The sequence below is a fragment of the Saccharomyces mikatae genome (assembly GCF_947241705.1).
Source record: "Saccharomyces mikatae IFO 1815 strain IFO1815 genome assembly, chromosome: 13".
Classification (NCBI taxonomy): Eukaryota; Fungi; Ascomycota; class Saccharomycetes; order Saccharomycetales; family Saccharomycetaceae; genus Saccharomyces; species Saccharomyces mikatae.
In genome coordinates this window covers 336672-357663 of record NC_079268.1, presented here as the reverse complement: position 1 = coordinate 357663, position 20992 = coordinate 336672, and the positions used below count along the sequence as shown (strand labels likewise).

General features: G+C 37.3%; 11 protein-coding genes across 11 annotated transcripts; 6 read left to right on the top strand and 5 right to left on the bottom strand.

Annotated features, from left to right (window-relative positions):
• Positions 1 to 213: 213 nt before the first annotated feature.
• On the top strand, positions 214 to 963 carry CCS1 (copper chaperone CCS1; the record flags this gene model as incomplete). Its single annotated transcript, XM_056224750.1, has 1 exon — positions 214 to 963. The coding sequence occupies one exon, from the start codon at positions 214 to 216 to the stop codon at positions 961 to 963; it is 750 nt and encodes a 249-aa protein (XP_056078637.1).
• A 965-nt stretch (positions 964 to 1928) lies between these two features.
• On the top strand, positions 1929 to 4040 carry MSN2 (stress-responsive transcriptional activator MSN2; the record flags this gene model as incomplete). Its single annotated transcript, XM_056224749.1, has 1 exon — positions 1929 to 4040. The coding sequence occupies one exon, from the start codon at positions 1929 to 1931 to the stop codon at positions 4038 to 4040; it is 2112 nt and encodes a 703-aa protein (XP_056078636.1).
• Positions 4041 to 4898: 858 nt separating this feature from the next.
• Positions 4899 to 6548, top strand: MIH1 (putative tyrosine protein phosphatase MIH1; the record flags this gene model as incomplete). Its single annotated transcript, XM_056224748.1, has 1 exon — positions 4899 to 6548. The coding sequence occupies one exon, from the start codon at positions 4899 to 4901 to the stop codon at positions 6546 to 6548; it is 1650 nt and encodes a 549-aa protein (XP_056078635.1).
• Positions 6549 to 6725: 177 nt separating this feature from the next.
• IMP2 (endopeptidase catalytic subunit) lies at positions 6726 to 7256 on the bottom strand (the record flags this gene model as incomplete). The annotated part of the gene is made up of 1 exon (XM_056224747.1): positions 6726 to 7256. The coding sequence occupies one exon, from the start codon at positions 7254 to 7256 to the stop codon at positions 6726 to 6728; it is 531 nt and encodes a 176-aa protein (XP_056078634.1).
• A 408-nt stretch (positions 7257 to 7664) lies between these two features.
• On the top strand, positions 7665 to 8969 carry RCH1 (Rch1p; the record flags this gene model as incomplete). Its single annotated transcript, XM_056224746.1, has 1 exon — positions 7665 to 8969. The coding sequence occupies one exon, from the start codon at positions 7665 to 7667 to the stop codon at positions 8967 to 8969; it is 1305 nt and encodes a 434-aa protein (XP_056078633.1).
• Positions 8970 to 9102: 133 nt separating this feature from the next.
• Positions 9103 to 10482, bottom strand: ARP9 (Arp9p; the record flags this gene model as incomplete). Its single annotated transcript, XM_056224745.1, has 1 exon — positions 9103 to 10482. One exon carries the CDS (start codon positions 10480 to 10482, stop codon positions 9103 to 9105), a length of 1380 nt encoding a protein of 459 aa, XP_056078632.1.
• A 580-nt stretch (positions 10483 to 11062) lies between these two features.
• On the bottom strand, positions 11063 to 13054 carry HOF1 (formin-binding protein HOF1; the record flags this gene model as incomplete). Its single annotated transcript, XM_056224744.1, has 1 exon — positions 11063 to 13054. One exon carries the CDS (start codon positions 13052 to 13054, stop codon positions 11063 to 11065), a length of 1992 nt encoding a protein of 663 aa, XP_056078631.1.
• A 556-nt stretch (positions 13055 to 13610) lies between these two features.
• Positions 13611 to 16124, top strand: EIS1 (Eis1p; the record flags this gene model as incomplete). The annotated part of the gene is made up of 1 exon (XM_056224743.1): positions 13611 to 16124. The coding sequence occupies one exon, from the start codon at positions 13611 to 13613 to the stop codon at positions 16122 to 16124; it is 2514 nt and encodes an 837-aa protein (XP_056078630.1).
• Positions 16125 to 16399: 275 nt separating this feature from the next.
• RSF1 (Rsf1p) lies at positions 16400 to 17512 on the bottom strand (the record flags this gene model as incomplete). Its single annotated transcript, XM_056224741.1, has 1 exon — positions 16400 to 17512. One exon carries the CDS (start codon positions 17510 to 17512, stop codon positions 16400 to 16402), a length of 1113 nt encoding a protein of 370 aa, XP_056078629.1.
• A 583-nt stretch (positions 17513 to 18095) lies between these two features.
• Positions 18096 to 19676, top strand: FAR8 (Far8p; the record flags this gene model as incomplete). The annotated part of the gene is made up of 1 exon (XM_056224740.1): positions 18096 to 19676. One exon carries the CDS (start codon positions 18096 to 18098, stop codon positions 19674 to 19676), a length of 1581 nt encoding a protein of 526 aa, XP_056078628.1.
• Positions 19677 to 19720: 44 nt separating this feature from the next.
• Positions 19721 to 20821, bottom strand: TAP42 (Tap42p; the record flags this gene model as incomplete). Its single annotated transcript, XM_056224739.1, has 1 exon — positions 19721 to 20821. One exon carries the CDS (start codon positions 20819 to 20821, stop codon positions 19721 to 19723), a length of 1101 nt encoding a protein of 366 aa, XP_056078627.1.
• Between the last annotated feature and the right edge of the window lie 171 nt (positions 20822 to 20992).

Below are 20992 nucleotides of genomic sequence, written 5' to 3'. Positions count from 1 at the left end.
ATAAAAGTTAACCATACTTACGCTCTTTAGCTCAGTCTAGTATAGAAAAATTGCGCTTACTAATAATCCTCTTTCCGTATAGCCAGCACAGCGGAATGGAGGAGAACGAAAATGCATTGTTCAGAAAAATAATATATTAAAGGCAAGCCAAAAAATGAAACAAAAAAAATAAAGGTACCATTGTAAGACAACGAGCTATTCGAGCAACACAAAATGACCACAAACGATACCTACGAAGCTACATATGCCATCCCTATGCACTGTGAAAACTGTGTGAATGATATCAAGGCATGCTTGAAAGATGTCCCGGGAATCAACTCATTAAATTTCGACATCGGTCAGCAAATAATGAGCGTAGAAAGCTCAGTTGCCCCTTCTACCATTATCAACACCTTACAAAGCTGTGGCAAAGATGCCATCATAAGAGGTACTGGTAAACCGAATTCTTCCGCGGTGGCTATCTTGGAAACTTTTCAAAAATATACTATTGACAAGAAGAAGGACACCGCTGTGAGAGGCCTAGCAAGAATTGTTCAGGTCGGAGAAAACAGAACCCTTTTCGACATTACTGTAAATGGTGTCCCAGAAGCGGGAAAGTACTATGCCAACATCCACGAAAAAGGGGATATCTCGAAGGGCATGGACTCTATTGGGAAAGTATGGCATAAGTTCGATGAGCCTATCGAATGTTTTGATAAGAGTGATTTGGGCGAAAATCTCTACAGTGGGAAAACATTTTTAAGCGCTCCCTTGCCGACATGGCAACTCATCGGTCGCAGCTTCGTCATTTCTAAAGCCTTGGACCACCCAGAACACGAACCTTCCTCCGCCAAGGACTACTCATTTCTGGGAGTCATCGCCAGAAGTGCTGGCGTGTGGGAAAACAACAAACAGGTGTGTGCATGTACGGGGAAAACTGTTTGGGAGGAGCGAAAAGATGCCTTGGCTAACAATATCAAATAGATCGCACAACATAACTGAATAGTATAGCGTAATACAGATATAACATAGTATAGTACACTAGTAAGATGGCCATGCGACGCCGGATAAGTAAATACGCCAGTGGCATTACGCCAAAGCCGGTTTCCAATGTAACTTTACACTGCTTTGTCCCTCCGGTTTCGCCGGCAACAACGGCCCGGAAGGCACTAAAGGAAGTATATCGCTCTAGGTATCCGTACCTCACTTATCTATGGCACTTATCGTTCCGAACTATACGGCCGGAGTTGATCTTTCCCTCTTCCTCCGGAAACTACGCATTCCGTAGCAGCCAAGCTGCTTCTTGACACCATCTATTTACGTCATGTATATTAGCTCTTTTTGGTTGTAATGGACTAAAAAAGAGCCATTTATACGAAAAAACACCTTTTTTACGAAATACTGAAAATCAGAATAGGAAAAAACAAACTGAGGAAAAGAAAACAAGACACCGAGAATATATACAATATCTTTTCTCCAGACGACCTAAAGAATTGATAATATCATATTAATATTACGTGTTTCGCGCAAAAGAAACAGACAATAAAGAAGAAAACAGAGAAGTGGTGTTTGTTACTCAGTACCTGCACCAGTCGAACTTGGCACTTTTCTTTTATCACGTATACAGTGTTCCCTTTTTTTGCCTTCCCTGTTAGGTAATAGTAAGAAAGCAACGCAAGCTCAACAAGACTTCCCAGATTAAGAAAACTTTGTTTGACGAGAGCTAACCTACGGGAACCTTCAAATAACAAAAACAAGTTGGGTGTACAAGAAAGTTGAAGAAGATATTATTTTTTTCCCTCCTTGCTCTATCGGTATCCTTCTCATTTATATTTGAGAAAAATTGCATTAGTTGTAGTAACAGCCGCAACGCAACATACTGTATTCACCATTAGGTGTTCCTTTTAATTTTTTAGCTTTTGCTGCTCACAGAAAGAACCAAATTAAAAATGACGATCGAACATGATTTCAATAGTGAAGACATTCTATTTCCCATAGAAAGCATGAGCAGCATGCAACGCACGGAAAATAATGCCTCGAATAACATCAATAGCGATATTATTCCGTATTCTCTAGATATTAAAAACTCTGTCTTTGATGGTACAGATATCAGTAACATCCAAAACCAAGAAGCTCCATTAACATTTGGGCTTCCCCCATTGTCTTTCGATTCTCCACTACCTATAGCGGATACGATACCCTCTACTACCGACAATAGCTTACATTTAAAAGCTAAAAGTAACAAATATTGTAGTACAAGAACTCATAAAGATGACAATGAAGATAGCAACACTGATAACACTGATATCTCTGGGACAAACCAATATACAACCCTTACATCTTCATATCCTATGAACGATATTTTGTACAACATGAACAATCCAATGCAATCACCTTCGCCTTCATCGGTCCCTCAAAATCAGGTCACAAATCTCCCCATGAATACAATCAGCAACGATATTAGTTTATCACCCCAAACCTCTAATGGTAATGAAACTCTCATATGCCCTCGAGCTCAACAAAAGACGACTAATGATGATCATCTATCCTTCGCTAATGCTCCTAATCCGAATTCTTTCATTGACACTAATCCAAACAACTTGAACGAAAGATTAAGAAACCAACTGAACTCAAATACAAATTCATATTCTAACTCTATTTCAAATTCCAATTCTAATTCTGCAGGAAATTTAAATTCCAGTTATTTCAATTCATTGAACATAGATTCCATGTTAGATGATTACGTATCGAGTGACCTTTTATTGAATGATGATGATGATGATACTAATTTGTCACGTCGAAGGTTTAGTGATGTTATAACAAACCAATTTCCATCAATCACAAATTCGAGGAATTCCATTTCTCATTCGTTGGACCTTTGGAACCATCCAAAAATCAATTCAAACAATAGAAATACGAACCTTAATATCACCTCCAATTCTAACTCAAGTTCCAATGCAAGTCCGAACACCACTACTATGAACACCAATACAAATTTAAACATTACAGGGAATCCAAACAACAATGAAGCTACTATAGACAATGAACTGACACAAATTCTCAATGAATATAATATGAATTTTAACGACAGTATGGGTGCCGCCACTTCTTTAAAAAACAACCCTGCTTGTCAAAATTCTTTCGATGCTAATAGCATGACAAAGATAAATCCAAGTCAACAACTGCAACAACAATTAAACCGATTTCAACACAAACAACCAACATCATCACATAATAACAGTAGCACCAGTATGAAATCTTCCAACAGTGATCTATATTCAAGAAGGCAAAGAGCTTCCTTACCAATCATCGATGACTCACTAAGTTATGACTTGGTTAATAGACAAAATGAAGACGCCAAAAAGGATATGCTGCCGAATGAAAACTCAACTTCATCGCAACAATTTATCAAACCTTCAATGATTCTTTCGGACAATGCATCTGTTATTGCAAAAGTGGTGACTACAGGCATGACTAGCGATATGTCATTTTTGACCGAAGAAGGTGAGCAGAATTCAAATACTACTCCCAATTTTGATCTTTCCATGTCGCAAATGAACATGGCTCCATTATCACCGGCATCATCATCCTCCACTTCTCTTACAACAAATAACTTCTACCATCATTTCCCGCAACAGAACCACCACACCATGAACTCGAAAATCGGGTCCTCTCTCCGGAGGCGGAAATCTGCCGTACCTTTGATGGGTACAGTGTCACTTACGAATCAACAAAATAATATAAGCAGTACCAGCGTTAATTCAAATGGTAATGGTGCTGGTGTAACGAAGGAAAGGAGGCCAAGCTACAGAAGGAAATCGATGACGCCGTCCAGGAGATCAAGTGTCGTCATGGAATCAACAAAGGAACTTGAAGAGAAACCGTTCCACTGCCATATATGTCCCAAGAGCTTTAAACGAAGTGAGCATTTGAAGAGACACGTTAGATCTGTTCACTCCAACGAACGGCCATTTGCTTGCCATATATGTGAGAAGAAGTTTAGTAGGAGCGATAATTTATCGCAACATATCAAGACCCACAAAAAACATGGAGACATCTAAACTAATCGCTATTTTTTTTGATAGACTCTTTCTTTATAAGGTAACTACTTTCAATAGTGTTTGAAGTTTGCAACTTTATGTTATCGACAGTATTACTTCTAACTATTTTCTGGCACCTCCCCTCCCACTTCTAAGTGATTCAGTTTTCGCGCCTGTAATAACTTAGACACGTATATAAAACTAATGTAACCAGATATTTGATGTAATATAGTATAAATGATATAATATAATATAAAATAATATAGTATAGTATAGTACACTACAATATATTATATACAGGTATGGTATAACAAATCACTCATTCTCTAGCGGTTGTATATTCCAACATATTGAAAATTGATGATACCGCATCGCATAAAAGTGGGGATGGGACACCCTTATTAAGAGGAGAGAACTATTATAATTATTGGAGTAACTAACCAACTGCGCCGCGAAGCATATTTACCAATTTTGTGGCTTCAGAATGATTTCTTATTCTATACAGAATAATTTAGTTTTCTAGGCCTTATTTACTGGATTATAATTGAAACGATGAAACGATGAAACGATGTTTATGGTGATTTTTCCGTCTTTCATATTTGGTGAGAAGAATACAAGCAGATCCACTACTTGTTTTAGCATCGTTTAGTATAACATCCAGAGTTTCATACTCACACGGTGTTATTTTCGCAGAAGCTGCATTGTTTATTACCTTTCCATCACATTATACTTCCTCTATTTTTCTCTGTCTCGATATATATATCAAAAAACTTTAAGTTAGAGAGGAAAACAAAAAAAAGAGAACTAATTTGAAAGGAGAAGAAAAATTAACAGGCCAGTAAACTGAACTGTATTAAGGTGTAAGAGGGTGAAGAAACCATGAACAATATATTTCATGGAAATGATGATAACTCTGCAAACGAAGACACACTGAATTTACAAAAGATTTCTTTGAAAAGTCCCTTTGGTAAGAAAAAGAACATATTCAAAAACGTCCAAACCTTTTTCAAGTCGAAAAGCAGACATTCGCATACCGATGATGATTTGACTAATAAAGAGCATATAACATTCAACAACTCTCCATTGTTAGCCAAATACAGTAGTAATGAAATTGATATTCCTTCACCAATTATAAAGCAATTCAGCAATCTCGATGAAAATAAAGATGATGATCTGGTCTTGAGCACAAATTTTGCCTCTCAAACTTTACAAAGCCCAACCAGAAATTCTTCAAGAAGATCATTAACCAATACTAGGGAGAATGACCTCTTCAATCGCATCAAGTATCCCGGCAGTCCCCAAAGATCCAACTCATTTTCGAGGTCAAGATCCTTGTCGAGAAAAGCAAGCATCAATGGCAGCAGCAACTCAGGTAGAAGGTTGCAACGGCAAGATGGAAAAGTTCCGAGGTCATCAAGAAAAAGTTCACAGAGATTTTCACATATTTCCCAGAATAATTTGAGTATTACTTCTGCTTCATCCAGTCCATTAACTCTCGATTCGACAAGAGAAAAATGTTTTGAATCATGTCTTGGAAAAACACGAATACCATATTACTATGATGACCGAAACTCAAACGACTTTTTCCCTCGTATTTCTCCGGAAACACTGAAAGACATTCTCCAAAATAATATGTGCCAGCCGTTTTACAACTCATGTTGTATCATAGATTGCCGATTTGAATACGAATATCTTGGCGGCCATATCAAAAATTCCATCAATATACACTCGAGAGATGATATAGAGAACGAATTTATTCATAAAGTTTTGCACGGTGACAGTAGCAACAACAACAATTTGCCAACTCTTCTAATTATCCATTGTGAATTTAGTTCCCACCGAGGACCTTCATTGGCATCTCATTTAAGAAACTGTGATCGTATAATAAATCAGGATCATTATCCCAAGTTATTTTACCCTGACATATTAATATTGGACGGTGGATACAAGGCTGTATTTGATAATTTCCCTGAATTATGCTACCCATGTCAGTACGTGGGAATGAACTCACAAGAAAATTTATTGAACTGTGAACAAGAAATGGATAAATTTAGGAGAGAATCTAAACGGTTTGCTACCAAAAATAATTCCTTTAGAAAATTAGCTTCCCCTTCAAATCCTAATTTCTTCTACCGGGAAAGCCACCAATCTACAACAACCATGGCATCATCTGCACTGTCATTCAAATTTGACCCGCCTCCAAAGCTATCATCGATCCATAGAAGAGTTTCCAATGGTTCATCATTAAACTCGAGTGAAAGTACAGGTGAAGAGAATTTCTTTCCTAGTTTCAGTAAATCGTCCATGATCAGTAACTGTAATTTAAGCACTTCTCATATGTTATTGATGGATGGGTTAGATACTTCATCATATTTCAGTTTTGAAGATGACAGAAGCCATGACCAGCGAGTGAATCAAGATGAAGACCACGACGGTGATTTTACTTTCGTTGGTTCAGATCGTGAAGAACTTCCCCTACCTGCAAGAAGATCGTTATTTTCTTCTTTGGAGGACAATGAAAAAAAATGATATATGTGCACTAATATCATCAAAACAACAGAGAATATATATTCAGGAATTGAACGCTAATTATATCAATACATAAGCTACTATCATCTATACTTTATTGCATTAGAGTAACCTTTTAATTAATTTTTTGCATTTGGATACTTCTCCGCTTCTAAACTCTTCACAACTATGTTAATATCATTCAGGAATGGCTCTTTTGCTAATACAATCCCTGCCAGTACTCAGTTTGAGATCTGACCCCCACCTAGAAGGTGGCCAAACAATCGATACAGCTTTCCCTATAACCAACCCACTAGAAATGGGGCCAAATGTATTGCTATCAATCGAATGGAAAAGGTTGTCTCCTTCGACCCATATATGTCCTCTGGGTAGGTTTACTTGAGGTTTGGGGTATGGAAATTTTGTTTCAATGGTGTCAAACGGTAAGCCTTTAACTCTTTTACAATAGATTTTCCTAGGATTTGTCGGAGCCCTAAAAAGAACAATATCGTCTCTTGATAGATTGACTGGATTTTTGACACCAAACTTCCAAAGTAGTACCCAATCTTTTGCTAGTGTTTCTGTTTGTGGGTTCAGCGTAGGCTGCATCGAGATTCCTTTAACTTGTGCAATATGCACCACATTATTATTGATGGTTAGAAAAACTGGAATCCATGAAAGTGCTATTAAAGTGCTCTGTAGAACTCTTTTTGATCTTGCCTGAAACATTACTGTACACTAAAATGCAAAAACCTCATCGACAACAGCACGCTTTTTGTTAACAAGCAACCACCAGATTATTCAATTAAGGTGGCTCTTTTCTCATTTATTTTTCACCAGCTCGGAACTTAGGGTCGTTCTCCTTCCGAGCCGATCTTCCACAGTATTTCGATGATACTCGGAAGTTAGAGTTCCAACAAATGACCTGAAGATGAGGAAGCACAGAGTAGAATCGAGATAGTGTTAAGCCTAAACAAATAAAAACTTTCAAATATAAAAAGAAAGGTCTAGTCTTTGTTTTTTTGAAACCGTCTATGCTACCTGAATCACGTTCTCACTCCCTTCTACGATACCTGACAACTCTAACATAATTGGCATAAACAAGACACACACATTTATAACACCCCTACGTACGAAATGAAAACTCAATACTCCTTAGTACGAAAAATTTGGACACACCCTATAACAGTATTTTTGATATCCCAATGGTTTTTTTTCTGGTTGGCTATTTTGATTATTATTGCAAGGTTCGCTCCAAATTTTGCAAGGGACGGAGGGCTAATCAGAGGTCAGTATAGCATTGGCTATGGCTGTGTTGCATGGATATTTCTGCAAAGTGGGCTGGGAATGAAATCCAGGTCATTAATGGCAAATATGTTAAACTGGAGGGCTCATACCACTATCCTGGTCCTTAGTTTTTTGATTACTTCGTCGATAGTATATGGATTTTGTTGCGCTGTGAAGGCTGCTAATGATCCGAAAATAGATGATTGGGTACTTATTGGTCTAATTTTAACTGCTACTTGTCCAACGACTGTGGCATCAAATGTTATTATGACCACGAATGCCGGTGGAAATGACCTTTTGTGTGTTTGTGAAGTATTTATTGGAAATTTGCTAGGCGCCTTTATCACACCTGCATTAAGTCAAATGTTCACTAACCGGCCACCATTTCAGTACGGTAATCCTGCTACTGGAAATGGCATTGGTGCACTTTATGGCCGTGTTATGAAACAGGTTGGTCTCTCGGTCTTCGTACCTTTGTTTGTTGGGCAGGTTATCCAGAATTGTTTTCCAAAGTATACTTCATACTACTTAGGTTTCTTGAAAAAATATCATATCAAAATTGGATCTTACATGCTTTTATTGATTATGTTTAGTTCATTTTCGACAGCCTTTTACCAGGGTGCATTTACAAGTGTCTCCCACGCTTGTATCATATTTATCTGCTTTTTCAATTTGGGAATTTACTTATTCTTCACAGGGTTGTCGTACTTATGTGCAAGGCCATGGTTTATTATCAAGATTTTTCCCCATGAACCAATAGAAGGCAAATCTACAAAACTGTACCGTTATTCTTATAAGTTCTTCAGACCATTTTATTATTCTAAGGAAGATGCAATTTGCATTATGTTTTGTGGCCCTGCCAAAACTGCTGCACTAGGTGTATCACTAATTACATCACAATACGGTGATAAAAAAGAACACCTGGGTAAATTATTAGTTCCTTTGGTCTTATATCAAGTTGAGCAAGTGATGACGGCGAATTTCTTTGTAAGCTTGTTCAAGAGATGGATACGAAAGGATGACCAGGCAGATGGAAGCGACTCATCTTGTACACATGGAAATGAAGAAGCCGATTTGGAAAAAAACATATCAATTGAAACAGATGAACGTCAAACAGTTTCTACGAATACCGCACCATTTACCCAAGCAAGGTAGCGTTTCCCTTGTTGATTTTGCACGAATTCTATATATTACATAATGTATATAATTCCCACTTTTATTGGGTGGAAAACTTAATAGCATATACTCACATCAATTCTGGATACATCGAGATGTGCATCACTTACTTCTAAAACTGCACGTCCCAAAGTGCAGCTGGACCTTTCATATTGTATTTTTCTCTTGTAATATAAAACGTATCCTTTGGATGAGTGAAGATTTGCTTGGAAACAATTTGAGCACCTAAGAATATAATCTCGGAATATCCACTTTTCTTCCACTCAGGAAAGTAGTCCGGATATTTGGCAAGTTTAATTATCGTAGGGCACTGTACGTATTCTATACTTGGCACAAATGCAGTGTTATTTGTCATGAACTTGCTTTTCTTTTTTGTTGCAGCAGGTAATACAGACTTAGCTTCCTCCTCTCTTTTTAACTTTTCTTCCTCCGGCTCAACAATTAAATGGTCTTTCAACAATTGGCCCAACAAAGCTTCTTTAAACCCTGAAATTGACGTCGTGCCACCGACAATAATAATGTTCTCCCAAACTGCTTTAGCTTTGTTTATGTCATCTATATTATCTAAGGTCAACCCCACACGATTAGAAATATTCTTAATCAAGTTATTGCAGCCTTGAAATCTTTGCTTGCCAACTTTAATTTCGTTGCCCTTCTCATCCCAAAAAGTATTGAACTCCAAATCGCTATTTTTAACATTTCTGACTTTTTGCCCACGTTCTCTTTCCTCTAAAACTTCACGTGTATCACGTCCACTCGTGATAATCTCGGCAACGTTCAGAGTTCCTTCATCTTCATCCTCATTTTCGTTTCCAAAATCGAAACTTGATAATTTTTTAGCATCGTCACTCAGCACCTCAAAAATAGGTGACTTTTTCAGTGATTCTATCTGATCATCATCCCATTGAGGCAGTAACTTTTTTAAAGAATCATTAATAGACTGACCACCAATTGGTATTGAAGAAACAAGATGATCTAATTGCGCATAATCAACAATAGGAATAATATCGGTATGATACGTTCCAACATCAATAATACAACAATTCTGTAACGAAATCATGGAATAAGTAGCCGCCAAAGACGCAGGCAATTGAATCAGGTTGTTTATCTCAAGACTTTCAAATACGTATTGAGTAATCCTCTCTAGATCAGATTGTGACCAAGAATGGTGCGTGATCAGTAGGAGAGGAATATTGGATAGCTCAGCTTCAAAAGCATCTTGATTTTTACTAGCTCTATCAGACAAAATAGATACGTATATTAGTCTTAAAAATTGTGTGAAAGCATTTATATCTATTATTCTGCCATTTTGGATTGGATTGACTAACTCGGCCGTATTATCCTTGTTGCTTGAATGATATGCGTCGGAGCCATCCTGTTTTTTGCTCCGATAAATTTGAGTTGGTATTTCCAACTCAGGCACAGTAAACGTCTCTTCATTCAAACCAAACTGAACGAGAGTAGTTTGGGACCTGGGGTATATTATCTGCATAATATTGTTAGTATAAAAAAGATCTGTCAAAAGCGTTCATCAAAAGAAATGAAATTCATTACTAAACTAAAAACATACCAAAATACTATCCTGTCTAAATGGTGCCATATTCAAATCTTGTAGTGGTTATTCGAGGCACTTCACTCAGCATATTGTATTTTTTCAGTACTACAATATTGTCACTTACTGTTTAATATCTATGATGTTGAAATTTGCTTTCAGCCAGTACGCGAAACAGTAAGAACTCGTAAGAAGTGACTCAAAGGTCTTAGTTACAGTTGAATGCTGATCATTAGAGCACCTTGGCCAATGGATATATATCATTACGTCCAATTAGACATATTTGTTAATAAGAAAGGTATGATCAAAGTTGTTAACGGACTTTTAGTATTAAAAGTGGCAAAGAAAATAAAAATGAAAATAAAAGGGCAAAATGAGAGAGTCTATGATTTTAGTTACAGATCCGGAGACAAACCTTATCTCACGGTTACATATGTTCTAATGTCTCTATTTAATAAAAGACAGAAATGGCGTTTTTCCTTCTTAAAAGAAAAAAATGTAAAAAAAATATGTATCAAGGTCAAGATCCTTGATGTAGCAGTTGTATGAAATTATAAGGAATCAACCCTACCCTGTGATTCCTGTTAATGCGATCGTTATCATAAACTTCACCTTTATACCAGTCTTTATTAACAATTTCGGTAATTAGGATGTAATCGCCTTTGTGGAAATTGGCTAATCCAGGCGCCTCATTCCCAACTAATGGATACATAGCCTTTGCATATTCAATAACTGGAAAGCCTTCGCTAGTGACAATAGGCAAGGTAACAGTAATACCGTTATCCCTGACCATACCTCTCTCAAGCATAACGTTTCCCGTTTTTGCACCTGGCTTAGAACTACTTTGGATTCTTTCCATTTCGTATAAAGCATCTTCAATCGGATTACTTGAATCCTGCAGTATCATGGATTGTCTATGCGTGTGCCCCTTTGACGTCCCCCTTTCTGCTACTGGGGGTTTAAATAGAATTGTGTTTGCACTGCTATCTCTCATTGTATTATAATCTTGTTCCTCATGATTAGCTTTTTCCCCATTCTCCGACCTTGAAGAGGATGAGGGCACTTGCAAATGGCTCATTGATTTCCTTTTTCTATTCGAAGAATTCCATGATTTAGCAAACCTCTGTGAGTCGTCTATACTATTGGCCATTGAACTTACGGATGTGGTCATAGATTCCATGCTTTGTCTTTTTTTGATATGGCTAAAATCAGTCGGATTAGACGAACTTGATTCTGATGGCGAAGTGAGAGATTGGTTTCTTCTATGGGTCATCGGATAACTTTCATCCGAATGTTTTGAATCCTCTTCAGGTCTGGTTTGTTCTTCCCGGACAATCGCTCTTGATTGATCAAGTTTCCCTCTTATCGTAGAGTCATCCATAGCACTTTGTGTTTGGACAGGCGAAGATCTCAAGGATGATAGTGGGTCAACAACAGATTTTATCTCATTACGTATAGCCGGAGTAGAGTTTCTAAACTGTCTTGCCGCGGTGACTTCAGGGGATGGCAATGGTTTCTCATATTTTTCTACGGAAGCTAGTTTTCTTTTATTTTCGGTTTCCTTTAATTGAGAGGACAGCTTCCTTATATTATCCATATAAGATTCGCTTTTTTTGCTTGTCGTGGAGATACTACTCATCTGAGCCCAGTTTACACTGGAATTCATGTCACCTTTAGAATTTTTATGTTTTAGTCTACCAGTTCCATTTTCTTTTGAGAACGTCGATATTTCATCTGCTGCTGTAAATGAGTTCAAATGTGTCGTTAACATGTCCATTTTTGTTTGTTCTAAAATATATGTTTCCATCGATGAAGTTGCGAACTGCTGCAATTTCGATTGTAAAAAGGATATTCTAGCGTTTTCCATTTCTTGTAGTTCACAGGATAGCTGCGCCCATTCGTGTATCCAAAATTTCTGCGAAGCCTTATATTCCTGTTTCAAAACGTCCAGTTGAACCTGGTATTCTTGAGAATTCGATTCCCATTTCAACAGTTCTCTCTTGTTATGTTCTACTCTCTTAGCCCCAATCATGTTATTCTCGTTCAATTGTAAGTCTCTAGTTCTAATCTGAGCATCTTGCAATTTTTTTTGCAACACCTCACACCCCTTTTTCTTGTTAAACTTGTCCATCCGCAATCTTTCAATCTTCCCACTCAATGTAATGTATCTTGCTTGTAAGTTAGCGGCGAATGCCTTTGTATCTGTGTAGATCTGTCTGAAAAGAATCTCACTTTGCTTGGAATGCGATTGTGCTCTAGACTTCTCAACATTGAGAACCACACTGAAAGTATCACTCAGCTTCCCGTAGTCTATGTTTGTTCCAATGTCTTTATCTAGTTTCTTCGTGATGGCCCCAAGCCGCCTGGCGTAATCCTTTTCCAACTCACTACGTTGCTTAAAAAAATGTATCATTGAATCGCACGACTTTATTCCCTGAGAGACGTGGCTAAGGAGGATGTTCACTCCATTGTCGTTTGGGTCCCAGAAACAGGCTTCATAGTTATAGCTCATTCTTCCAGTTATACAGAATATTAACAGTACTCTCACCGAATCACACCAATCGCCTTTGTACACTATAATGTATACTTTTTTTGTGTGAAAAGAACAAGCACTAGCTTACTTTGTTCTACCCATCAAACAATGTGTGTGTAGTTTATCAAACGATTTTCTACCATAGGATATGTTCCATAATATTTTATCATCTATTGTTTACAACTTCCCCAAAGAGGAAATCTAATACTTTAGTTGCTCGAACTATTTCACTTCGGATAGTATTTACCTAAAATGGAAACATCGTCTTCCTGATGTGGCGATCGGTGCCCTTCTGGAAGAAAATCGCAAAGTGCCGAAAGGGGCACCCTCGAGAGGGGGAAGAACTACTGCCACTCGATGGGGAGAACTCCTTGTTGCTTGCAGTATATCACTAATGTCCATTAGGTTTGGTGATCTTAAAGATTTAGATTTCTGGCAGCGACTACAACAGAAAGCGAAACAGTGTACTCTAACAGTTAAGTAGTCTTTAGTTGCTAAACAAATTCGCAAACAAGGAGCAAGCACATATTAACCAATGTCTTTAATTTCAGCTGTGGAAGAAAGAGATATACCAAACATAGGAAAGAGCTTATCTGGCGGGGAGAGCAGGACTTCGTCCATAACATCGTCAAAAAAGTCGCTCAAACGTGCTTCCAGATCTCAGAAAAAGCCAAGAGTGTACCAGACAACGGGTGAACCTTTGAGCAGAGAAGCCTTGTATAAGGCTAAATTGAAATACGGAGTTTATCAATCACCTGCCCAAAGCTACTCAATTGGTGTTAGCGATGCTCATGCAGCTTCGGATAAAGCAGCTAATTTAGCTCACGACAATCAAACTCCCGTAGAAGCTTACAAACGTATGTTTATCGACCCTAATGCCACGAAAGCCGCATCCAAAATGGGACCCAGAGTTATTCGCCAAAATTCAATCACTTCTAAAAATTCACAAGAACCACAGACAAAGAGAAAAGCCAAAGAATCTTCGGGGGCTGCTGCATCGAAAGCCTATTCGATGACAATGGAAACTAGCAGCTTAAGCTCTCAAACAAACAATAGGTCGTATTCTATTACCTCTGCTAGCTCCGTTTTAAGTGGTGCTAGTACTAGTTTGAGCAACACAATCAATCCTAAGCCCAAGACTATGAATTTGGAGAAAGTCTTAATGGGCGCTGAAAAAAAAGCAGAATCTCGTATCAAGGAAAGGTGGGAACCTGAAAAGGCAAACTTTCAATATGGTGTCAAAACCGATGAGCATGGCAGATTAAACCAATTTAGTTTTTCTAATGATATGATGAATAACATTATGGCCAAAGTGGACGCTCCAAAAGCACAAAACTTACAGAAGGACAAGAAACTTGCAGCTGAGCAAGAAGCCACGTCAATGAAATTTGCATTAGGTGCCGCTAATGCTGTAAAAGACATGCATCCCGGCCAGGATATCGATAAAAGTTTAGCTTTAAAAGCCCAAAAGAGAGACACCTACCTCAGTCAATTAACTTCCCAGCAAGTTTTAACTTTGGCAAGAGCCAATGTTGACAAACAGTTGGACATTATTGAAAAGAGCGATATGCACAAAAAGTTATTCACAAATATGGAATACAACAAAGCCGCTGTCGCAGTTGCACAATCTAATCAGCAAAAGAAAACAGAGTTCCACAACAAGATTAACATGGGTGGTGGTTTGTTCTTATCACCAGAAGATATCACTAAAATCGCATCGGGATTGATCTCTCCAGTACTTGGTGAAGTCAGTGAGAGAGCGGAAGCACAACGTGCTATGGATGAGGAAATTGCGGAAAGGACCGAAGCCTACAGCAACTCGTTGAATGAATGGGAATCCATGGAACGTTCGATGATTTCTAACGATGCCAAAATATTAACTACCACGGCAAATAGACAACAAACTGAAAAAAAGGTCACCCAAGAGAAGGTCAAAGCCAGTTATGATGCACTTGTGGCCAGGATGGATGCGAAAGTTGCTGAAAGCGAAAGTTTACTTGAAGATTCAAAGAACAAAGAAATCGAATTTAAAAAGCAAATGCAACAAGAACTACAAGATGAGAAAGCCCGTCTAGACCAAGATTTGGAAGAATGGGGTAGAAACTGTGAACAGGATATCACCGAAGCACGTAAAGAACAAGAAGAGTTATTGAAGCCTTACCATGAAGATTTGGCAAATGCAGAAGCGGAACATAAAACTTTAGTAGAAGAGCGTGATTCTATTAACGCAGAAATTTCCAGATTACAAGATGCTATTGTTGATCATAAAAGGAAAATCACCAACTATGGAAATGATCTCGATGCTCAAAAGAACAGAAATGTCAGAGAAGATGATAAATTAGTAGAATTAGGAAAAGCCAAAGAATCATTGGAATCTCATTTAAACGATAATGTTATCATTCTTGCTAATAAGGCTAAAGAACAAGCTGAACTATCAACCAAGGAAGCTCGGTTGAAGCAATTGGAAGTGGATTCATTGATTAACGAACGTAAGAGCGAATTGAATGCAACGGAAATTGATTTAAAAAAGGAAAAACTAAATCTTTTAGAAGCCATGAAAGATGTAGCTTCTGCACGTGGTGATGATAAAATTGACGAAGAAAAAGTTAAAAGGTTAATCGGTATGACTTCTGGAGAATATTTTACGCAAAACAAATCGGTAAAAAAAAGTGTTGAAGTTTTACCAACCCAACTTGAAGAAAAAGAAGAGGGGGAAGGTGGAAACAAAGAAGAGGCTACAGACCTCAAAAGCAAAGATTCGGATGGAGGTAAAAATCCAGTAGACATTACTGCGAAAAAAACTACCGAAACCGGCTCGAATGCACCAACACAAGAAACAGAAGGTAATAATTTAGAAAGTAAGAAAGAGAGCGCCGATGGTGACGAACCTAAAAATTCAAGAAAACTTTCTGTATCACAGAAAAAAGCAGATAGTAAACCAGTGGGAGTTAGCCCTGACAGCTTGGAACATACATTTAGTGGATTTTCACAAGGTTCTTCAATTGAAGATGACAATCAGGATGTAATTGATAATCAAACGGAGAAGTAGGGCGTAACAAGCTTGAAAAATAGACAAAAGGTCCGATTTAGATAACGAGTTGTTGGATGAGTCACTCCCGTTTTTTTATAATAAAGGTTTCTTACCTGCACGTTAATTATTCATTCTTTTACTAATAGTGTTATATTTGTATTTCTTTGATTCTAGTTTAATATTTGTAACTTAGTATAATTACTTTTGCTTATGGAATAGTATATATGGTTGTTTTTATTTTTTTTTATTTGGTTGATCTAGTTTTATGTATGCAGATTAAAAGCAAGTTTTAATTAATTTGTATGTTGGTTCTGATTATGATTATGAATAGTGCTGTTATTGCTAGTGTTTGGATTATTGTTAACGTGGTTCAGTTCATTGACGTCTGGATCAGTTTTAAAATATACTTCATCTGGTAAAGTATCTGTTGAAATTATTGAATATTTGATGAGCCAGTTTCTCATAGGTTGATAATCTAAAACAGAAAATGGAATGTTTAAATCGATGAGAATCTCTATCAATTCATTCATAGCTATTTTTGATTGAAGTTCTCGAACATTCTGTTGTTGCACCTGGCGGTTGGTAAAGCTATGTTCTGTTTCAGAAAGGTTTCTCGTGGCATTCTCTACCTGTTTTCTTTTGTTTTCTTTCGATTTGATATTTGGTTGAACCAGTAAATCACCCATCAATCTAGATTGGTAGTCATAGCATTCTTGAAAAAGTGGAGAATTATGATCAAAAAATTGAGTAAAATTTTTGGGTGTCAATTGAACGCCATGAACTTTGCTTAAGTGCCTTTGATACTTCCTTGACCCATGCTTTTCTCTACTATTCTTATCTTTCCAAATTATTTCTTGGTTACATATACGTTTGTTCTTACGATCATAAAATTGACAATATGTGTTGATAGTGAGAGGTGATTTAGCAAATAATAATTTGGATAGATGATTGCCCTTAATATCTCTTCTTTTGGGAACAGGCAGCTCTAAAGTTTTCATGATATCTGGTTTGAAACTCAGTGCCTCTGAAGACAACAGCTGCATACTACTCTCTATGAAATCTGTTGCTTGTTGTTGCTGTTGCCTTTGAATCGCATACTTAGAGCCCCTTGCACTACTCGAACCAGTGGTTTCAAATGAGAGCGACTCGTTATGGGCAACGTTCACAGGTGATGACCTCGCAGATACTGTAGCAGAAGAAAATTCCGGAGAAAAATTCTCTTTCTGTAAATAATCTGGTACCATCGTCATATTCAGTATCCTTGGAGTTTCCATCTTGTTGGGCACCAGATTAATATCCTCACGTGGGTTGCCACTACGGTTACAAGGAAAATTAGGCAGTGTTGTTATATCAACCATGCACTCACTGTCTTGAGAAGGGTCTTCAGTTATAGTAAATTTCCCCATTTCTGGATCTAGATCCTTCATAACCAGTTATATTTCTGTCCCCTTGTTTTCGAATTGCTTCTCAAAGAGTAAAAAAAAGGATAAGAATATAATTCCTGATCTACACAGTTCTTTTTGTACTTCCCCACTTAAATCGTCCCGATATGTACGTTTTTAAGTGTCTGGTAATATAATAACTTATAGACACATTACATATGTTTCCTTTTGATTTGTGCAACAACAGTTTCTTGCGAGATGCCGAAGAGAACCAATTGTTACTACAGTTTCAAAATGGATCTCCAGTGCTTACGTCTTCACATGCGCCGGACTACTTTACAAGCAAACAAGGTTTAAAAAAGAGCCCTATCGGTATTTACGAAACTATAATATAGCATACTCCATCCAGTCTTTGCTGGTACGCCCTCTAGCCCCCTTTGTTGGGATGTGGCATAATATGCTCTTTTAGTTCTAATTCTGCTATTTGCCCCGTCGCGTAATCTTCGATAAAAGCCACTTAAAACGGTTAGAGGTGAAGCAGGAGCAACAACATCCATTAAGAAACACGAGAGACGTGTGTGTGTGTGCAGTTGAGATATAAAGCAATATGGCCATCAACCAGACACATGTTCATCCTCACTACACGTTACCTGGGGTAATGCACTACCTGCAAACAGAGTTCACCAAGAATGAAAGAGATAGAATCACATGGGAGCTGGAAAGATCGGAAATGAAGGCAAGAATTGCTGAACTAGAGGGCGAAAATAGGGACTTGAAACACCAATTGAACCAAATGAAACCGAAATCTGTTTCTGCTGAAGGTGAAAGGGAAGTAAAGTCTGTATCTGATTCATTATTGAAATCCAAGCTGGCCGTTCAAGAAAACGTTAAGGAAATTATCTATTTGCTAAAAAGCCCTAACACGGTTAATCAGTTAGAGTCACTAAATAGCAAAGATGCTGGCGCCCACTTGCATGAGTTGGAGAAACTGAACGTCAATACACCTATTGATGACGATGTGGGCGCAAATGGAATGGATATTTTAAATAATGCTCTTTTGGATAAACCCAAACAAGACTCTCCAAGGGTGTCATCGCCGACTGAAGTGAAATCTTTGTTTAGTACAACTAGTAAGCGTGAGAGTAGTGAGACGGTATCGAAAATTCAATCTGATTTGCAGAAAGTTGATCTCATCAGCTCTTTCGGCGATCTCGTTGCACTTTATGATGCAGACAGTAGATCATTGGAAATTCATCAAGTGGATCCCAACTTAAAATCCAAATCTGTTACGAAGATTTCTATAGGGAAAGATTGCAATATTTTAAAATTTTTATGGGTTTCATCCTCCAAATTCTTTATTGTTGATAATAGTTTGCACTTGAAATTATACTCTATTTCCAGTGCATCCTTGATTTCTGATTTGAACCTATTACAAGACTCAAAAAACCCTTTTTCGCTCGATGATATCATCAACATCGATTTCAAGAACAAATGGCTGTTGATAGCCGGTAACAATAAACCGCAAATTAAGATCTGGGAACTAGGTAATATAGATGCCACTGAAGATGTTCCAATTAACATAAAAGAAGTATACGGCATAGAACATGATAATGAATATGACGATAATAATGATTCTGCGGAAATTTTGGATTGTATATTCGGCATAACAGAAAAATCTTTGATATTACTATCTTCAAACCCATATCAGCTAACTATATATGATTTCGAAGGTAAGCCTCTACAAAAAATTGACTTGAAGGTCGATACAATATTGTCAGGTAAGCCAGATGAAGAGTGTTACCATTTATTCTTGGATGAGAAAACGTCTAAACTATTGATTCAATTAAGCAACGAAAGGTTACTGGTTTATTCTTTTGATAAGAAAAAAATTGTTTTAAAGGAACAATTGACTCCATCATCAACACTGCCAATACAGCTCAATTTAAATGACAGTATAATCTCCATATCATATAATAACGGGGACTTTGAGTTTAGAAATTTAGAGAACTTGAAACCTTTGATTGACGAATTCATCGTAACAAACATCAACCCCCCAGGAAATGAAGAGCCTGTCTTGTTTTCTTCAAATTTGACGGTAGATTCTATACCAGTATTAATCACCGTGAATAAAAATAACGAAGTTCTCTTGCACAAAATCAAACTAATTGATGCAGGCAGAAAAGAATGAGCCTGTCGAATAAATAATTATGTACGTAAACAAGATTCTTTTGTCTATCCTCTATTCATGGTATTTCCGCTTCCTTTTGAATGACTTTCCTTGAATTCGTCCCACTCACGAGCTTTGTAGGTTTCTTTATCTTGCCAGGCCATGTTTTCTTCATCCGGAGCTTGTTCTGGTTCTTCACCACCTTGAAGGACTCGACCATCTTCAAACTCTTTATCTAGAAACTCTTCCACAGACATTGTTGGTCCATATTGACCGTATCCGCGCACTTTTTGCTGCAGCTGTTGCCTCTTGTCGACAAGAGTGAAGTTCCTCAGAACTTGGCCTTTCTTGTCTATCAACGGTTTATTAATACTTTCTAATTTGTCTGTGAAATCAGTGGAATCACTGGCACTTGACTCCTTTTGAATTCGAGCACTTGATGATTTATTTTGATGTGCAGTACTCTTGAGAAAATTAGAGAGCATTTCACACTCATATAAATTTTGTTCTATGTTATTGAATGTATTAAGACTAAATTGTTCTAGCCTCATCAAATATAACTCTCTTAGCAGCTCATCATGATCGTGATCCTCGTCATCATTTTTAAGATTCGACTCTAAATGATGCAACTTTGCGTCAATTTCTTTATTGCGCTGAAATAATTTGATCTTCTCTTCTCTTTTCAACTGTGCCGCAGATAAATCTTTATCATTCTTTGGTTGCGCATACAATTCGCTCAGTTGTGGTTCATAACGATCCTTGAAGTATCCTAGTTTTTCGCCAATTAAAGGATTTAGAATTTTATAATCCTGTAAAATTGTTAAGAAGTTAACGGATGATTCAATGCTTTTTTTTAGGTAAATCAATTTCATAGACTGTTTTTGAGTAACATTTGAATCGTTCGACTGTCGCCTTGATATCAACAGACCTAGATAGTAATCAACTGCCAAGAATTTGATGGAAGTAGTAGATACATCATCAATGGTCTCATTGACACTAAATAACGCTAATTTATCAAAAACCGAGGTCCGTAGGTTCAATAATTTTTTAATCGTAGAAAGCAATAATTCTTGGTATTCCGGCGAATCTTGCCTCAAGGATGAGTGTTCTAATTTTGTGGAGTATGTACTAATGATAACATTAAACTGTTCTGTTATCGATGCCATTTTATTTTATTAGCTTTCTTTTCCGTTACTCCTCCCTACTCTTCTTTTGTTACTGAACTTTACATGTTTTTTTAGTTTAATTTTTTTTTTCATTAGAAGCATAGTAATAATAGTATGTTTATGAGAATCTACATATTTTTCTAGATAGTTCATAGAGAATCGTTTACATAA